The sequence below is a fragment of the Sturnus vulgaris genome, chromosome 10 (genome assembly GCF_052056855.1).
Source record: "Sturnus vulgaris isolate bStuVul1 chromosome 10, bStuVul1.hap1, whole genome shotgun sequence".
In the NCBI taxonomy this organism is placed as follows: Eukaryota; Metazoa; Chordata; class Aves; order Passeriformes; family Sturnidae; genus Sturnus; species Sturnus vulgaris.
The window spans coordinates 14700479-14717673 of NC_142252.1; the positions used below are offsets into that span (position 1 = coordinate 14700479).

Consider the following 17195-nt stretch of genomic DNA (forward strand, 5'->3'; position numbering starts at 1 on the left):
ACACTGCCCTTATTAAAAGAGTAGGTTCAAAAGCTTGGATTTGTACGTGGATGATGAGTGTTTGCACAGCTGCCTCTCTGAAAGCCCTTCAGAATCAGAGCACTCATAATTCCCATGCCTGCTCTACTGCCTCCTCTGTAGCTGGTTATCCCACGTGTGCTGCATGTCCAGGAGCCAGGCAGCGAATCTGCCGGGGGACAATGCCCCCCTGCCTGGCCTGGCGGCACTGAGGTGCGCTGGGGAAGGTGGTCACACACACAGCAGCTGGACAGGCACAGCCCGGTCCCCACTGCCCTGCCCGCTGTGCTGGCTCCGGGAGGGAGAGCCGGAGAGCCAGGTGTGCAGCTCCAGCAGGTGAGGGACAGCAGCGAGCTGCCAGGCCCAAGGGAGGCGAGTGGGGGTTCACGCTCTCAGCACCCCCAGCTCGAGGAGGGGACAAACACACGAGCGCAGCCACGGAACTCTTTCGAGGTGCCAAAACATCGGGGTTTGGGGTGCCAGCGCAGCCCCGGTGTGGGGGACAGAAGGGATCATTCCACTAGGGCTTTCTCCAAAGGGAGGAGCGGTGCGGGGCAGTGAAAGTGCGGGGCAATGCAGAGCGGTGCGGGCAGTTCAGGGCAGTGCGGGACAGTGCTGGACAGTGCGGAGCGGTGCGGGGCGGTGCGGAGCGGTGCGGGGCGGTGGTCACTGAGGCAGTGGTCACTAGGGCGGAGCCGTGAGCAGGGGTCGGTCCCTCCCGGCCGTGTCCAGGCCGCGGGAGCCCCGCGGGGCGGCGCGGGGCGGGGCGGGGGCGCGGCCGGCAGGGGGCGCGCTGGGCGCGGGTTGAAGAGGCGCGCGGGGCGGCGCGCGGCGGCAGAGCGGCGCGCGGGGCAGTGCGGAGCGGAGCGCGCTCCCCGACCCCGACCTCCCATCCCGGCCCGCAGCCATGGCCAGCGGAGGGCTGCAGCTCCTGGGCTTCGTCATGGCCTTCCTCGGCTGGATCGGCATCATCATCAGCACCGCCATGCCCCAGTGGAAGATGGCATCCTACGCGGGGGACAACATCGTCACGGCCCAGGCGCTCTACGAGGGGCTGTGGATGTCGTGCGCCATGCAGAGCACGGGGCAGATCCAGTGCAAGGTGTACGACTCGCTGCTCAAGCTGGAGAGTAAGTTTGGGCTGGGATGTGGTGAGGATGTTGGGGTGTCCGTCCCGTCGGGGCGGAGGGTACCAGTCCCGTAGGGTCATTACCCGGCGGGTAATCGGTGTCGGAGTTCAGGCTGAACTATTTAGACTAGTTTTGCCGGTCCTATTGCACGTCCAGTGTCCTATCTCCGTTGTCGTTGTCCATGTTGTCCCCGCATCCCTCACCCCGCTCGCGTTGGGAGTGCCCCGCTGCCGTCGGGTCTCACGGTCTCTGTCCCATTGGATTTACTTAGCCTGTCCCTTCAGGGTTGAAGGTATAGGGCTCGAGGTCCCCTATCTCTTTCATGCCCCCTTATCCTGTCGGGGGTCGGACGCGTGTCTCTTGGGGTCCCCTCTGGCTCTCCCCGCCGGAGCTGAGGGTCACTCCCCGGTGACTGTCCTTCAGGGCACCCTTGGCAGTGCTACCTCCTCCGGACGGGAGCGGGGGCACTCCAGGGGCAGAGCTGCCCGCATCCCTCTGCCCGCTGCCTGTCTCTCCTAAAATGTCCCGGGGGGAGGAAGGGTCAGATTTTCTACGTGCGTTACGGAAAGCGCCGCGTTTGCGAACAAGAGATTTTGGCTGGGGAGGTCGACCAGGGACTGGGCTGCTCTCGCTGGGCACGACTAAGCGAGAGCAGAGTTAAGCAGCGTGGCTGGAGTGGGCTTTTGGAGCGAGGGTCCTGCTTGGCTTTGAATGTTTTGGTCTTTTGTTCTCTGGGAAAGTCGCTGCTGATCCCGTGGGGCTTTTGAGATGAGGGCTGGCAGGTGAGCTGGCCTCCTGCCCAGGCAGCACTGCCTAGAGTTTTTAGGCAGGCCAGTAAGCCAAGATAATCTTTGGGTCTCTTATCTTGTCCTGGGACGGCGAAGCCATGTCATGCAGGTAGGAGCTGCAGCCTGGGGTGGGCTGGCTGGGGTGTCCCTGGGGTATCAGCCTGGCTGGCTGGGTGTTATTCGGGTGCTCAAACCCAGCTGGAGCCTCAGAGAGGGCTGTTTCTAGAGCGCTGGGGCAGATAACTTATGCTGACACCCAAAGGGGTTAAAAAAAATGTACTACTTTCTCAATACCGCTCATCTCATCTGAGTCCTGGAACACCCTCATCCCTCCCTAATTAATAAAATAATAATTGCCACCTTGGTCACCTTCTCTTTTCCAAAGGAATGAGCAGGCAGTTTCACGTAAATCGAGGTCCGCGGGGAGTTTCCCCAAGCCCGATTGCCACCAGCCCTTCCTGTGTGTCACACGGTGAAGCCGGACCCTCCTTCGCGGCCAGCCCACATCTGTCCCTCCTTTTCCCTGTCCCCAAAGCCCCGCGTGCCCCGCAGCTGGCGGAGGTGCGGGTTGCGCCAATCGGGAGCGCTGCGCACCCACTTGGCACTGGCAGGGTGCGGGGCTGAGCGCACTGCCCGGAGTGCCTGGAGTGGTAATTATGCGTCAGCTCAGCTTCAAGCCTCTTATCTCTCTCTGGGGGTGGGGGGCGAAGATGCCAGCAGTGGCTGAGGAATCTCCATCCACCCCCTGGATGGCTTGCGAAAGGTAACCTTGCCTCGGGGGCTGTGTGCAGCCCATTGTGCTGTAAATGAGACCTGCCTGCGGAGCCCGCCTTGAACACGCTCCCCAAAACCTGCTCAGGCCCTCCAGACCTGGCCCATTCATGGCTGAACACCGAAACCAGCTGCTTCCCTCACCTTTGTTCCGCGAACAATACGGGCTCTTCTCTTCCAGGGCTACGGGGGAGGGAGGTGACAGAGACCGAGGCTTGTGGTGGCCTTTTCTGTAACTGCCGAGCTGTGCAGGACAGTATGCCTGAGAATTCTTAAATAACGGGGAGATCACAGGGTATGTTATTCTCACGGGAAAATCAGTGAGGGATGGCAAAAGGGCTCCTCGTTCTTGTGGTGCCTCAGGTTGCTTAGGCTGTGCCTTCCCCGCTTTTAAGCAGATCATGCCTGGGGAGATACACCTTATCTGTCGCTTTCCCTCCTGGTGTCCCTTCAAGGTCTTGCAGCCACATAGGCCTGGGCAGGGACCAGAAGTGCAGGTTTGGGTGGAGGTAAAAAAAAAAATTCCAAACAAAGCAAAATCCCCAAACCGTTTATACCCAAGTCAACAGCCACGCGCCGGGACAGGTGCAGTGCACAGCTCCCTTACTGCATTCATCTGTGTCCTGGTGAAGGTGGCACAGTTGTGTGGGCAGAACTTCTGCCTGGCCACGTTTTCCTGCCAGGGCTTCACATGCCCCGGGTGCTCTGAGCCACATGTCAGAGCCTCATGCACTGATGGGAGAGGCTCAGATCTGTAATTGCTTTGTCCCTGTAGAAAGGACTGAACCTTCTTGCACCTGCAGTAACTCGTGTTTGTGGGAATGCTGGAAGGCTTTGCCACCAAGTTTTGGAATATCTGGTAGCTGTTGCCATTCCTCTGGATGTGTCAGTGCTTGGCTGCAAGGCAGAGATGGGGTTGGCACAAGCTGATGAGCATCATTAGCCAACCGAGGGCCCTCCAGCTTCCCGTGTGGGCACAGTGCTGGAGTGCACCCATGCTGGCACTTCTCCCGCAGCTGTGTTCAGCTGAGGGCTTATGTCACTGCTCCTATTCAGGCAGCAGAAAGGCTGCGTTTTGCTGGCTTACGTGAAAAGCAGTGCGTGGCTACACGCAGACATAGAGGCAACAAATGCCACCCTTGCAACAAGGCTTTGTTGCACAGCCTCAGCATTGTTCTTGTGGCCCTCCAGCATGGTCCATGGAGCTTAGTCCAGCTTTGTGCTCCTGGGGGTCTCGGGGGATGGTCTTGGACAGGAGAGAGTAGGGCTCCTGGTACCTGTCTCTGAAAGTTTCCAGCCCCACCTAACCACATTCTCCTGTTAAGAGCAGATGTTGTTCTGGATCCTGTCTAGGCTGTTTTAGCTGAAGATACTCATCGACCAGTTTGGTTTTGCTGGGAGAGGTTCTGTGCTTGAGACAAGCTGAGACTCATCTATCACTTCATCACCAAACCTAATACATCCACAATGAGCCTTTGTGCCCTAGCCCAGAAAATAAACAAGGTTTTGAATGCCCTCTGGGTCAAGCAACATGGCTGAAATGTGAAATCTTCCCTCCTACACCTTTACCACCCTGGCTAAGCCTGTTCTAAGAGCTGGGGAAGAGAAGGGGCGGTGGGAAGGAACGGTTCATGCTCAGGTTACTGCTGCTCAGTTCTGGTGGTAGGGGAGTTGGGACAGTGGCCCAGGGAAGGACAAAGTATGAGGGGCATGTGTCCAACTCTCCACCTTTAGATCCTGATTAAGCAGGTAGAACCTGCTGGTATCTGTGCTTTCATGTGGGTTAAGGGTTAATTTGCTACCATGTTTCTCAATCCCTGTTCCTTCTTGATGGAAAATCATGATTGAGTGATAAAACAGTCTCACTAGTGCTGGCTTTGAGAAGGTAGAGGGTTACTTGGAATGCCACCGAGGCTGTTCCTGTGCAGTGCTCTGGGGTGTCTGCAAGAGGGGATGGGAGTCTGTTGCAATACATGGCTTTATTGCTCTGCAAGCAGCTTCTAAGCAGCTTTTAGTAGCTGGTGTTACTTTGTGTTACTAAATCTCTTGGTAAGGGAATTTCCAGGCTTTGTGGGAAAACAGGCTGCCCAGGTCTCCTCTGACCAGGAATCTGGAAATGGTGGTATCAAGCTTGTCTTACTACCAGTCATTTTTCAGAGAGGGTAGGAGGGCTTTGAACCTTACTTGCTTTCAGATATGCAGAGTACAATGCCACTGTTACCTACTGAACTTGCCTCTTTTGCACTGGACATGCAATAGGGAGTTCTCAGCCTTCACATTTTGTAAATAAAAAAGGATCCAGAGTCCCTGTCTTGCCTCAATACCTCGGTACAGTATTCTAGACTTGTAGAGAGATGCTTTGAAAGTTTCCAGACTGGAATCTGATGCTGATGGGTATGCAAGGTGGGCCTCTGCAGGGTCTGGTAAGTGGGTTGAAAGCCTCCAAGCCATTAGTAGCTTTTGGATGCAGTGAGCAAAGTGTGAGAGGTGTTTGCTGGCCACCCCTGAAGCTGTTACTGCTTGCTCAGATCTTCAGTCCCCTGCCTACTGCACAGAAGTAACTTTCACATGCTGGCAGGGCAGACCAGCAGGATCTCAGATCTCGCTCCTTCCAGGGAATCCAGCTTTCATAAAACCCTTTGGAGGCTGCTGACTTCTCTCAGAGGTGGACAGTGGAACATGCTTCCTATACTGCAGGGGTGCTTGTAACTCCTGGCGAACTTCCCTGATGAGGATTAGAGGGAACAGCTCAGCATCTGTTTCACCTGTATTCTGTCATCAGTTAGTTGGATGAAGGCCCATGGGAAGGGAAGGAAAAGTCCTTATTTTAAATTAAGGCAGTTGATGAGCATCCTTATCAGAGAATAATCTGCACACAGAGCCATTACAGCAATTTTCACTTACAAGCAGGCATTACAAAAATCCCACAGCACTTTCCCAACAGCTTTTCTGTAATATAAATGACATAAACAGATTGAATTAGGAAATGGGATGATAGAGAAAACTCTCAAACATCTGCAGGTGAAGTACTTAAGTATTTTTTCTATATAGTTAAGCAGTTACCGGCAATTACTTCTCTCTCAGTAATGATAGTTGTGTGAAGTAAAACGTATTACTTAAACTTCAGATAAACTGAATAAGGTTGTTTGTGTCCAAAATGGCCAACAATAATTCTGAATGGTTTTGTTAGTATTTTTTTCAAACACGTGGGGTTTATTCTGTCAAACAGGTGTGAGCTGTTAGCTGCATGTTTGTGGACTTTGGTGGTATTTTTTGCCTTGCAGAATGCACATTTGTTATTGTCATCAGGAGTTTTGAGCCTCTGTTCTTCAGTTCTTGCTGCGTTGTTGCTATAGGGTTTTCAGGCCGTGTGTCATTGCTAACCAGCAATCAAAATGCTTGGCTTCAGAGTCAATACTGGTTTGTATTGACAAAATACTGTTTCAGCTGCCATCTGACAGCTGTTTGGTGCCAGACCAGTTTGTCTCTTGTGTAGGACTGTATTCTCCCCAGGGGCTCCCAAGACTGCCTGGGCTTTCCTGTTCCTGTTGGCGAGACAGTTGCAGTAGTAAGGAGTGTGGTGGAAATCCTGTTTTCCCTCTAATATGGTAGAAGCTGTAAAGTTGAATTGCTGTGGATTACTTCTACTTGCTGTCGGCAGCCCGTCCTGTTTAGCAGGTTGAGATAATATTGTACTTGTATAATTTTGGATTTTTAAAGCATCTGGAAAGGCCCGTGTGAACAACAGAACTATTATTAAAGTAGCTTTCCCAGCCCCTGGATGTGCAGCTTCCATTGACAGCGTGTCTGTTAATGTGTAGTTAATAACTGGTAGCTTGTATGATGATTAACTGTGGCCAGAGCACTGCACACATTGCAAAAGTGGTAGGAGGACAAAAGCGCTGCCTCCCAGGCTGTGCTGGGAGCACAGGGCGGGTGGAGGATGGTTGGCTAGCACAGTCATGTCACATTACAGCTTCTTGGGACAAAGGAACAGAATGTTCTGCAACCTGTTCTGCTGTCCCACTGCAAGTTTCCTACATGTTTCTGTCCCCTTATGCCATGGAGCCATGCATGAGGAGGGGGCGAGGGTACCAGGAATTGTCCCTGAGAGTGGGCAGCCCTGGGGAATGCTCACAATGCTGTATTTTGTTCACCAGCTTCTGCAAAGCTGTTATGGCATGCATCCAGTTAATACTTATACATCTTGAGATTTTGATGTGTTTCAAAACTGCGTTTTTAGAGGTCATAGAAACTTTTTCCAGCATTCTCCTGTGTTTGTCCCTTGGCACTGTGCATGAAGGTTAAATGTTTCTTCCCACCCTTACAACTGTTTTTCTAGTTTTTAGAGATAGCATTGCCTATTTTGAGCTTCATGAAAGAGCTCTTTCAAAATCCTCTCCTATAAAGTAATTTCTTTTGCAGCATGACTGAGCCAAACTTACTATAGTCTTGATAAAACAGGTTTGGTACCTCTGCAGATAACATGGTTTCCCATGCCTAGGACAAACTGGTATTCAGCCATGGGCCTCTCCAGATCTTCTGCTGCAGGGCACAATTTAGCCTTAAATGTATGGCAGCTGAATTGGTTGCCTGGGTGGCAAGCTGTCGGCTGAAGTCTTTCTGAACATTGGCATTGCTTTTGTAAGGTAGAAATTACTTTTGGATTGTAATCTCTGACATTGGCGATAAATCAATTAAAAACGAGTTTGGATACCTCAGTGGTGATTTATGCTGAAGTGACAAATGTCTTTGTTAATGGGTTTCTGTAGCAGATGGGTTTTGATTAACATATGGGTGGTGCGGAGGTGTGTCACCTTCCCCTTTGTAGGAAGTGAGAGATATTAGCCAAGCTGATTGAGGAATTTTTCCCAAGAAAGCCAACACTCATCTTATCAAAGTGTGTTCCTTCCTGTTGCTCTGATTACTGTCTTTTTATTGTGTTGCTTGTAACTGGTTTCATAATCTGTTTACCAAACAATAAGGTTGTGTGTCAAGGGGCAGATCCAGATCTGTTTTAGAGCAGAATTAGAGCCTGGTGTTGGTATGGGTCACAGGAATTTTCCTGCACAAGCAGTTCTGTGGGACAAAGTGTAGTCAAGAAGCTGCAGAGGATGGCTGTGTGGCTGTGCTCTCCTCCTGGCCGGTGCCGGGTCTGAGCTCTGAGTTTGAGATTGGGTCAGATTAGGTCACAGAGCCCACGGTTGTGGCAGGGACTCAGATGGGTTACCATATGCCAGGTGTGCAGGTGCTCTGTTAAAGGCTTAAATCTTGCAGTTCAAGCCTGAGATGTTTTGCAGAGCTCTACCAGGATGCAGTCAGGGCGTTTTGAGGGGTGAACTCCAGACCCGAGATTTTGTGTCAGGGGACGCTTGTGCCTTGGTTACAGCATGCTCCTTGGAGCTTATTCACTTTAGCAACCAGTCCGCTTTGTTCTCAGGGCTTTACAGGGCTGTATATGAAAATTCATTCTGTTCAAACAGACCTGATTTGCCAGACAATAAAGCTTAGGCTCTTATTTCACTGCTAGTCAGGTGTTTTGTCACCTGAGGATTTTTTAGTAATGACTTAATTTACATTACTACTTTTCTATGGTACCAAGAAGATCTAAGTTCAGTAGCTCACATTCATGAGGGTTAGTGTGTCTTCTTGCCTTCAGATGAGCCCATCCATATGAAAACCAAACCCCAAGGTACATCAAGTCTGTCTGCTGAGAACTCAGCCAAATTCATAGCTTGCCTATGGGAGGCATCACCCCATGCTCCAACTCTTCAAAAGCACAAGAGGCTCTTAAAACATTTGAGTATATTTGAGTCAATTAAGCTAAATATTTTAAGTAGAAAACAAAGTATTTTTCAATTGCCCAGGAAAGTACTTTTTTTTTTTTTTTTTAATTGTATTTTATTACCCTCTGGGACTCAAACTGAGAATGGAGCACAAAAATATTAAATCAGCACTGAGTTATTTGTATAAAAGAGGTTTTTGAAGTGTTGAGCAGTAAATGGGCCTTGCTGTCTGCTGTGGAACTATTCATATGTATGTCACTATTCATATTAAAACGTGTGCTTAAGTACTTTGTCAAGGTAGATCCTAAATCTGAATACTTCTTTTGATAAACAGATATGTCCTTCCAATTGGGATTCAAATGATCAAGGAACAAAAGATGTCTGAGGGCAATTCCCAGGTCATTTCCTGCAAAAAGCTGCTGCCTGCCCTTGTTTGCCATGCATTTTAGAAGAGGCTGAGAGTCCTCTGATCCTGATGCATGACAGTCTTGAGACTAAAGCTGCGAAGGAATGTCTTTCTTGGATATATCCTGTGTATCAGGGAGCAGGAATATTTAGATACAAGATTGCTGAGCCCAGTAATTTGGATTTCGATTTGTATCTTGAGTTTACTTTGTGGGTAACTCAAATCCTATTGTCTTGCAGGCAGTCTGCAGGCCACAAGGGCTTTGATGGTGGCTTCAATACTCCTGGGGCTCGTTGGAGTGTTTGTTGCTGTGACAGGCATGAAATGCATGAAATGCATGGAAGATGACCAGGTGAAGAAGATGAGGATGGCTGTCTTCGGTGGGGTGATCTTCATCATTTCAGGTTGGTAACATACAGATGTGTTGAGTGTTAATCGTGCTGTTTCCTAGGTGACATATATCCTGTGCAGGATGTGGGAGGGCTTGATGTACTGCTCCAAGAGCATTTTGGTCTGGGAACTCCTTAGAGGGCTTTGGTTCAGGCTACCTGAGGCACCTTGGCACTGGCATTACAATCTCTATTTGGGCTTCATGCTTTCCATATCTTTTGGCAGAGCTGAGTTTGACCCTGCTTCAGTGAAAAAAAGGCTGTCAGCAGAGCAGTCCTGCCTTTGCTGCAGTGTAACTGTGGGAAACCTCAAATCTGTTTTTAACTTCTCTCCCAACCAGCACTAAATGGCAAAGCTCAGAACTTCCAGGGTAGCAGCAGCTCAGCTTTACTCCAGGTGCTGATTCTGCTGTGTCTGCATTTTTGCAGTGATTTTGCTGATTGTTTTTTCTTAAGCCATGACTTTATGTTCTCTTTATGTGCAGGTCTGGCAGCACTGGTGGCCACGTCGTGGTATGGCAACAGAGTGGCTCGGGCCTTTTATGACCCTTTCACCCCCGTCAACACCAGGTACTGACCCATTTGGTATAACACACTAGTTTAGCATGACCAGTACTCACAGGGCTTAGTTTTCAGTAGCAGTCATCAAAACAAAGAAATTTTCTGAATTAGCTGGGTTGGCTTCAGGCTGTGCAGAAAGAGTTGGGATCAGATCTCATTATTCATATGGCTCTTAGGTTTTGGCTTTAAGGTAACATCACTGCCAGAGACCTCACTGGTGGGAATTCTTTGATTTTTACCCCACTACATACTAAAGGCCTGGTTTGGATGGAGTTTGGCCTGCAGCTGTTGGGGGTGAACCAAAACACTGGAGAAACCCAGCTCTGAGCTTTGAGGGTCAACAAAGCCTGTCTGCTCCAAGCTGCTGCCTTGTAGGAAGCCACATTCATCCCAGTTTGTGTTTCCTTCTGCTTTGTGTGAATGTATTGCTACAAGTAATACCTCTGGATTACAGTGATTCTCACTTTCTCCCTTCTTTCTTCTCCAGATTTGAGTTTGGGTCAGCTCTCTTCATTGGCTGGGCAGCTTCATCTCTGGCCATACTGGGGGGATCCTTCCTCTGCTGCTCCTGTCCACGGAGAGAAACCTCATATCCACCCACCCGAGGCTACCCAAAAAATGCCTCATCCACAGGGAAGGATTATGTATAATGAAACAAAGAAGAGGAGCCACCAGCACTGGTAGTGAAAGCATTTTGGAGAGGACACTACAATGCCACTGTCCTGAGCAGAGTCCAGGCTCTAGGTTCTGCCTTCCTCTTCTCCCAAAAATGTGTATATTTTTGTAATCCTCTTTGCTACTGGACGTAACTTCTCCTTTCTCTCCCAGCCCGTGGAGGAAGGCTAGCCTAGATTCATAGGTATTGCCACTGGAAAGATGAAACCTCCAAGCTTGGGTTAAGTTTAGTATTTGGGAGTAAAAGGGAAAATGATACTGTTTTTATAGATGGATGTTGGTGCTTTTTTTAGTTGGTTGTTTTTATTTTTTTTTTTAATAGATGGTAACAATTCAGTCCCATATCCCATTAAGTTAGAGCCCAGTGTGGTGTGTGTAGAAATTAAAGGAACATATATAATATACAAAATGATGAAACCAATAGCTTAAGGGGAAACATAATTTTGGGGAAAAGCCTTTACATGTAGGAACGTTTGAAGAGATATAAAATGCTCTTGTACTGTCTTATTGGTATCATCTTCAGCACACTCCTTTCCATGCAGACAAAGGGTGAGAAACAAATTGCTGTGACTTAAGTGGAAATCCACACTGTCTGTGCACATGCTGTTGGATAATGGAAGATGCAGTGTAAGGTAGAGACCACAGAAGTTACCAGACTCCCAAAGCATCTGCAGGTTTCCCTGGTGCCAGGGAAGAGCTCAAGGGAAGGATTGCCTTCTGTTTTCACTGTGTGTCTCTGGTGAGGCTGTGGCTGTTCCTTAGACACCGAGCACTGCCAGGGATTGCTTCTCCATGTTCCCACCCCGGCAGCTGAGCTTGAGGCTTTATCCCCCTGAGTAGGGGGAAGCCACCTTTTAACAATCTCTTTCCTCGAGGCTTTCTCATTTGGGCTTAGTTTCCCAATCTCTCTTTGCCTGATGCAGCTAGCTGTGTTAAACTAAACTGAATGCACTGCCACTCCCTGATGTTTCCCCAAGGATACCTCACACGCTGCCATTCCATCCTGTCTGTTTCTTGTAAACACTTTCAGTGATGATATGAAGGCAAATTCCAAGAAAACTGACCCAAAGGTTATGGCATTTGCATGTAATCCAAGCTCACCAAAGAGGGAGAAACAAACATTTTAAAGATATAGCCATCCTTGCATACTGAGTCATATATGAAAAAATATAATGCTGTTCATCAAAGGTTCCTTCCCCTGAAACACCCAGTCAGTCACTTGGTGTTGGCTGACACTGGGAGTTAAGTCTTGTGATTCCTAGAGGGACAGTGCCACTTCTCCAAAGCTCAACCTTTTTGTATAGAAGGAAACTGGTGCTTCTGACGAGGCTTTATAATTGTGTATATGTTCAGAGGCATCAGATCTCTTGATTTCCTTCTGTGGACAGGGAGAGCCTCTGGCTGAGCTGTGTACCACGTTGGTGGTCTGTACAAGCCTTGTACCTCTGTTTTACCTGACTCCTACAGCATAAAGTTACTAAAAGAAACCAACCAGAGCATTTGCTTCAGACTCGAGTTGATGTTGGCCTGTACTTATAGCTGGGCCATGTGGCTTCCCCTTCTCCATGGGGAATTGCCTGTGCACAGCAGCTGCCTCAGGAGACCTCTTGTCTTGGGAGGTGGCAGCTCAGGTCACACTAAAGAGCTGCTGAAGTCTGTGCTTTTGTATTTTCATTAACCCTGAGCCAGGGAGCAGATGCTTGTATTGGGAACTTGTACAAAGTGTTTAAACAATTTCAATAAATGGACTTTTTTAAGGAAAATCAGACTATTACTTCATTTCTTGTTGTTGAGCAGAACTTGGAACAGTGCACATGGAAGTGAAGAGTGGGACTTGGGCTTTTGGGAGCCTGCTTGCCAGGATGGAGCTTGTTTAGCTGTGTGTATCTACAGCAGACATAGGTGGGGACAGATCTTCTGCAGTGAGTCAGGCAGTTGTGGCCTCTGGCAGAAACTCACCCAGTAATCTGCTCCGATTGCAGGCTGGGAACCAGAAGGTCTGCTCTGCTCCTCGGCAAGGCAGGCTGCACCCTGGGTGGAGCAGGAAGGGGCAGGGGGAAGGCAGACAGCTCCCTGGCAGGGGAGTGGGAGCTGCAGGAATGGGGAAGGGATGGGGCATGGAGCCAAGGTGCTCCCAGGAGAGGAGCCTTCAGAGCAGTGAGAGTCCTGCTGATCCATATGACTCCTTCCATCTCACTCTAAAGCCCTTTAGGGAGTGTACTGTGCTTCTCCTAGTGTGACAGCATGGCCTTTTGTGCAGGCCAGGAAGAGAATGGTTCCTGTTGGGCATGGGGTCTTCTAACCTGCACTGATGTCTTCCCCAGGATAGCAAGGCTCCATCCCCCTGCCCTGGAAACCATTTTCTGTTCACTGGGGTTTTGAGTTCATCCCTTTCATATTTTTAAGTACTCATGATGAGAGGTAAACTGTATTTAAAACATTTTCTTAAGCTCAGTCAAGGAGCTGCCTCCTCTAGTCCCTCACTCTTCAAGGGCTGTTTGCTTTTGTAATTACAAACAATAGGAACAAAGCTAATTAGGCCTTGTAAAGCTGGCAGAGCAAAACAGCCATGTGGCTGGCTGAGTGAGCTGGCAGTGCCTGGAGCAGGCTGGTTGCCTGGCATAGTTTGGGGTCTATGGTCAATCTTATTCCAACCTGTCAATTAGTCAAGGATTTCCATTGAGATTAATTTTTTCCCATGTTTTCATGCTCTCTCCTTCTCCAAGGACTCTTGCAAATTCTACTCTGAAGTTTCCTGGGCATAAGAGAAAAGCAATCCCACCTATAAAATGGTCAGTAAGACTTCTCAGCATCTGGCAAAAATAGACCAGGAGATGCAGTGAATCTGAGACTGTCACAGAGGCAGGAGCCAGAGGTTACCTTGTTTGTTTGCTATACTTTTAACTGGACAAAATTCCAAGCCAAACTTTCATTTCCTCTCCCTTTTTGCCATGATCGTGCAATTCTACTTAGCCGTGTTTTCTACAACCCTCTGGCCATTTCTGCTGTAGGTTGCTTAGAAAAGCAAAGAAAAGGAGTTGCATGGGTTGAAAGTTGGGGGAGTTTTTCTCTGGATTTCAGTCTTTGCACGTGACTGACATTCCTGCTGCTAAAGACATCTTGCAATGAAATGATGGCATTTGTCTCTGCAGACAATGGGAACTTTGACTGCTACTTGGCATCTTCTTCCATATCATATTTATTATTCACATGGTGCCAGAGCTCTGTATACTATGCAGGGAACTTCACTGTCAGTGGGAATTACATGGTCATTTATATTGCTTAGATATTTCAAAGTAGTAAGAGACCTCAAGATGTTTTTGGAATAGCATCAGCCTGTGGGATTTCTTGGCTTCTCCAACTCAATAATTTTAAGAAATCATCCATGCCCAATGCCTTTATTAGATTCAGTTTCTGATTTGTACATGAGCTTCTTGTAATACGTTTGGCTTTGTTTTCTGTATTGCTCTGAACACATAGCTAAAGAGTATTAAAGCACTGAAAACTGACAATTAACATCACAGAAATAGCTAAGAGACCTAGTGACAGCTGTTTGTGAAACACTTATACAAGCTCAGAATCTTTTTAATATAAGGCAGAAGCAGAAATAATGGCATTACTGAGGGAAAGAAGTTTATGAAGGATTTCTTAAGGGTAAACCCCAGAAATGTCAGTAACCTGAAGTTGCCCAAAAGCAGCAGATTTACAAATCTAGATGAGTAACCAGACTGAAAGAGCTTGAGCCTTTGTCCTGAGCATGGAGAAGTTTGGAGTAACTTTGGGGCAGCCAGTGAAGTGACAGTGATGTAAAATTGTCTTGGTGTTTTCACAAAGGACAGCTAAAATCTGCCAATGGCAGCAGCATTTTCCAGGGTCTTACATCTAAGTCTACCTGAAAAGTTATTCTGTGGTCAGCTCTTTGCACAGTGTCAGTGCTGCAGTCAAATCACAGAACAGCCTGGGTTGGAAGGGACCCTTAAATGTCACCTTGTCCATGCCCCTGCCGTGGGTGTGGGGACATCTTCAATAAATCTTGCGATGTCAGACCTCACAAGTGGCCAAAGCCCTGGCAACTAGTGTGTATCCCATCAGGATTGCTCTCCCACAGTGTTGTTTGCCCACCAGCTTGGCACCTACCAGCTGGCAGAGGAGATGGCTGGTGTCACACCAAACACAGAAGCCACAGGCTCAGGACAACCACATGTTTCTGCTAGGGCTTTGCATCCAACCTATCTGAGCTTTCCAAACTGGCCTTTGGATTGCAACACAAACAGTATTGCAAGGGTGTCCTTCCCGTCCCCCTTCATTAGATTCTTCATTCCTCCCCTCCCACTGGTTCTTCAATTTGCCTTGTTGCTGTTTCCCTGCTTCTAGAAGTCCAGCCTGTGACAAGGAACTTGTTCTTCTATAGCTTATTGCTTTTGGCCCTTTCTGCAGCTCCTGAAGTCCTGTGCTTGGGCATCTGCATCACTGAGCAGAAAGGGAAAAACACTCCTTTGTTGAGCCTCATGTGCTTGATTGGAAAGCATCCCAACTCCTACAGCTTTTCCAGAGAAGCCCTGCCTGGATTCCTAGCATACTGCATCAGGGACTTGGTGTTCCTAGGGTCTGCATTTCCTACAGGGACCTGCTGTGGACACCAGGAGCCCCTGGATCTATGGAGCCTGTGGGTGCTCCTGCTTTGCTGCCACAGGGGCCACAAGGAGCCTTCAGCTGGTGGGTCCTGCCTGGGCTGGGGACCAAGCCCTGGGCAACCCACCTGGATAACCCATCTGCTGTGTTTGCCTTGAGGCACAGAACTCACCCTCCACTCCCATCTGGTTCATCAGCCTGGCCCAGGAGCAGGTTTCATGTCAGAAACATGAATTTTGATGTTAAGTTTCCCATATTTTTGCCTTGCTCTAGAATGGCTCTGCTTCCATTGTGTCCTGATTCACTACAGTTGTACAGGTTCTCCCTCCTGCTAGAAGAAGGAGTACTTGGAAGAGTGTTTTCATCACCAGGCAGGTCCATCTGACCATACCAGGCTGGGTGGCACATTCTGGGAAATTGCATAAGCTCACATTCTTACCATGGTGTTTTTGTACTTCACCTACCACATCATAGAATTCCATACCTGCAAAAGCTGTGTCACTGCCTCTTGTCCAGGTAGGTGAAGGATGTGATTGACAAAAAATTGCTTTTTCACATCAGGGCAGAGGATCCCCACGACTGAGGGATACAAAGACAGCTTTTGCCAATGTCCTATAGCTTGCAGGTGGGTTTTAATGGAAAAAAAAAAAAAAAGGAGAAAGAGGAAAGAACACCATGAACTAGCTAGTGCCAAGTTTTCTCACTTCCCAAGCTCCTAGAAAAGTCCCAGCTATGTGAAAGCTGCTCAGTGCTAGTACCAGTGTTCTCCCCTACCACGGATTCACCTCCCACTGCAGCCAAGGGCTTTGACTTTTAGTTTGGGAACCACACAGCAAGGTTCAGCAGGTGGGAGGCATGGGATGCTGCAGTTCCCAGCCCAGCACTCCTGGCTGCCCTCGGAGCCAGCTGCCCCAGCAGGACAGCAGCCGGGAAGACTGAAAACAAGCCCAGCCAAGGGGAAAAAAACAAGAAATAGCATTCTTATTACAAGGTAAACAGTATTAACTCCGTCTTGGGGGAGTAGAACCATCACGGCGGCGATCGGCTTTTCTGCCCACGAGCCGTGGAAGGGCGGCGGAACGCGCTCCACCCTCCCCTTGTGTAACGCTGCCCGCAGCAGCTGTAAATAATCATTTACCTGGGCCTGCTCCTCTTTCGCTGCCTTTTTTGCTAGCTGCAGCTGCTCCCGGAGGGGAGGCTGCCCCGAGGTGTGCATGGCAAGCCCCAGCCCCGGGGCTGGCAGAGCTGTGTGCCCGCAGAGCTGGGAGAGCCCCGGGCTCCTCCTGCGAGCAGGGCTGCCAGCTGTGCTAAGGGGGATGGGACAGTGTGGGCTGCATTTGTTGTTTTTCCAGGGAAAAGAGCTCAACGGTTCCTTTTAATTATTGTTTTCCCAGGCCCGCGATAACATTTCTCCACACTGCATTCTCTAGAAAAGGTCTGGTAAAAACATATCGGCCAGAACACATGTGTCAGAGAGACAGGTCTGCTTGTTTACCTGATGCCAGGATTTCAACGTGGGTGCTCTGAGGTATTCTCTGAACCTTTCCTGACTTCAGGTCCTCAGAAACTGGGGACAGTAAGGGTAAGCCAGCCCCTTCCTATGTGCTTTTTTCCCCTCCCAATTAGTAAAAACACTTCAGAACTGACCCAGACTTACGGGTGGTCGCTTTTGTTGAGATTTTACTGGCCACTGTCATATTGTAACATGACAGAAGCATCCTTTGGGAAGCATGCGTGGGATGGATGCTCCAGGAGCATGAGTAGAAGAGTGCCTGTGCCCAGGCAGCCCTGTGCACAGAGCAGGGGAGATGAGGAGTAATGAAACCTCGGCTCCTTCCTTCAGGGAGGGATGTGGCCTTGGCCCAGCAAGCAGAGTCTGCACAAGAGGGAGTCTAATTTACACTGCCCTGTAATTTGCTGATGCTGTAATATGTTTAGCTTGGGGAGAAGGCTGTGTTGATGTTAACATGTTCACTCACATTGGAGCTGTGGTGTGTTCCATGCACATGGAAAACAATGCTACACAGGGCTGGGCCATC

At 49.1% G+C, this 17195-nt stretch overlaps 1 protein-coding gene across 1 annotated transcript; it reads left to right on the plus strand.

Annotated features, from left to right (window-relative positions):
* The first annotated feature begins 845 nt into the window (after positions 1 to 845).
* CLDN1 (claudin 1) lies at positions 846 to 12287 on the plus strand. The gene is made up of 4 exons (XM_014891603.2): positions 846 to 1148; positions 9139 to 9303; positions 9774 to 9858; positions 10337 to 12287. The coding sequence occupies exons 1-4, from the start codon at positions 926 to 928 to the stop codon at positions 10497 to 10499; spliced, it is 636 nt and encodes a 211-aa protein (XP_014747089.1). The 5' UTR covers positions 846 to 925; the 3' UTR covers positions 10500 to 12287.
* The last annotated feature ends 4908 nt before the right edge of the window (positions 12288 to 17195 follow it).

Excerpts from the sequence above, each read along its gene's own strand:
- CLDN1 (XM_014891603.2), top strand. The coding sequence starts at position 926 with ATGGCCAGCGGAGGGCTGCAGCTCCTGGGCTTCGTCATGGCCTTCCTC. Across the intron at positions 9,304-9,773 it reads GGTGATCTTCATCATTTCAG|GTCTGGCAGCACTGGTGGCC; the intron begins GTTGGTAACATA and ends CTTTATGTGCAG. Across the intron at positions 9,859-10,336 it reads TTCACCCCCGTCAACACCAG|ATTTGAGTTTGGGTCAGCTC; the intron begins GTACTGACCCAT and ends TTTCTTCTCCAG.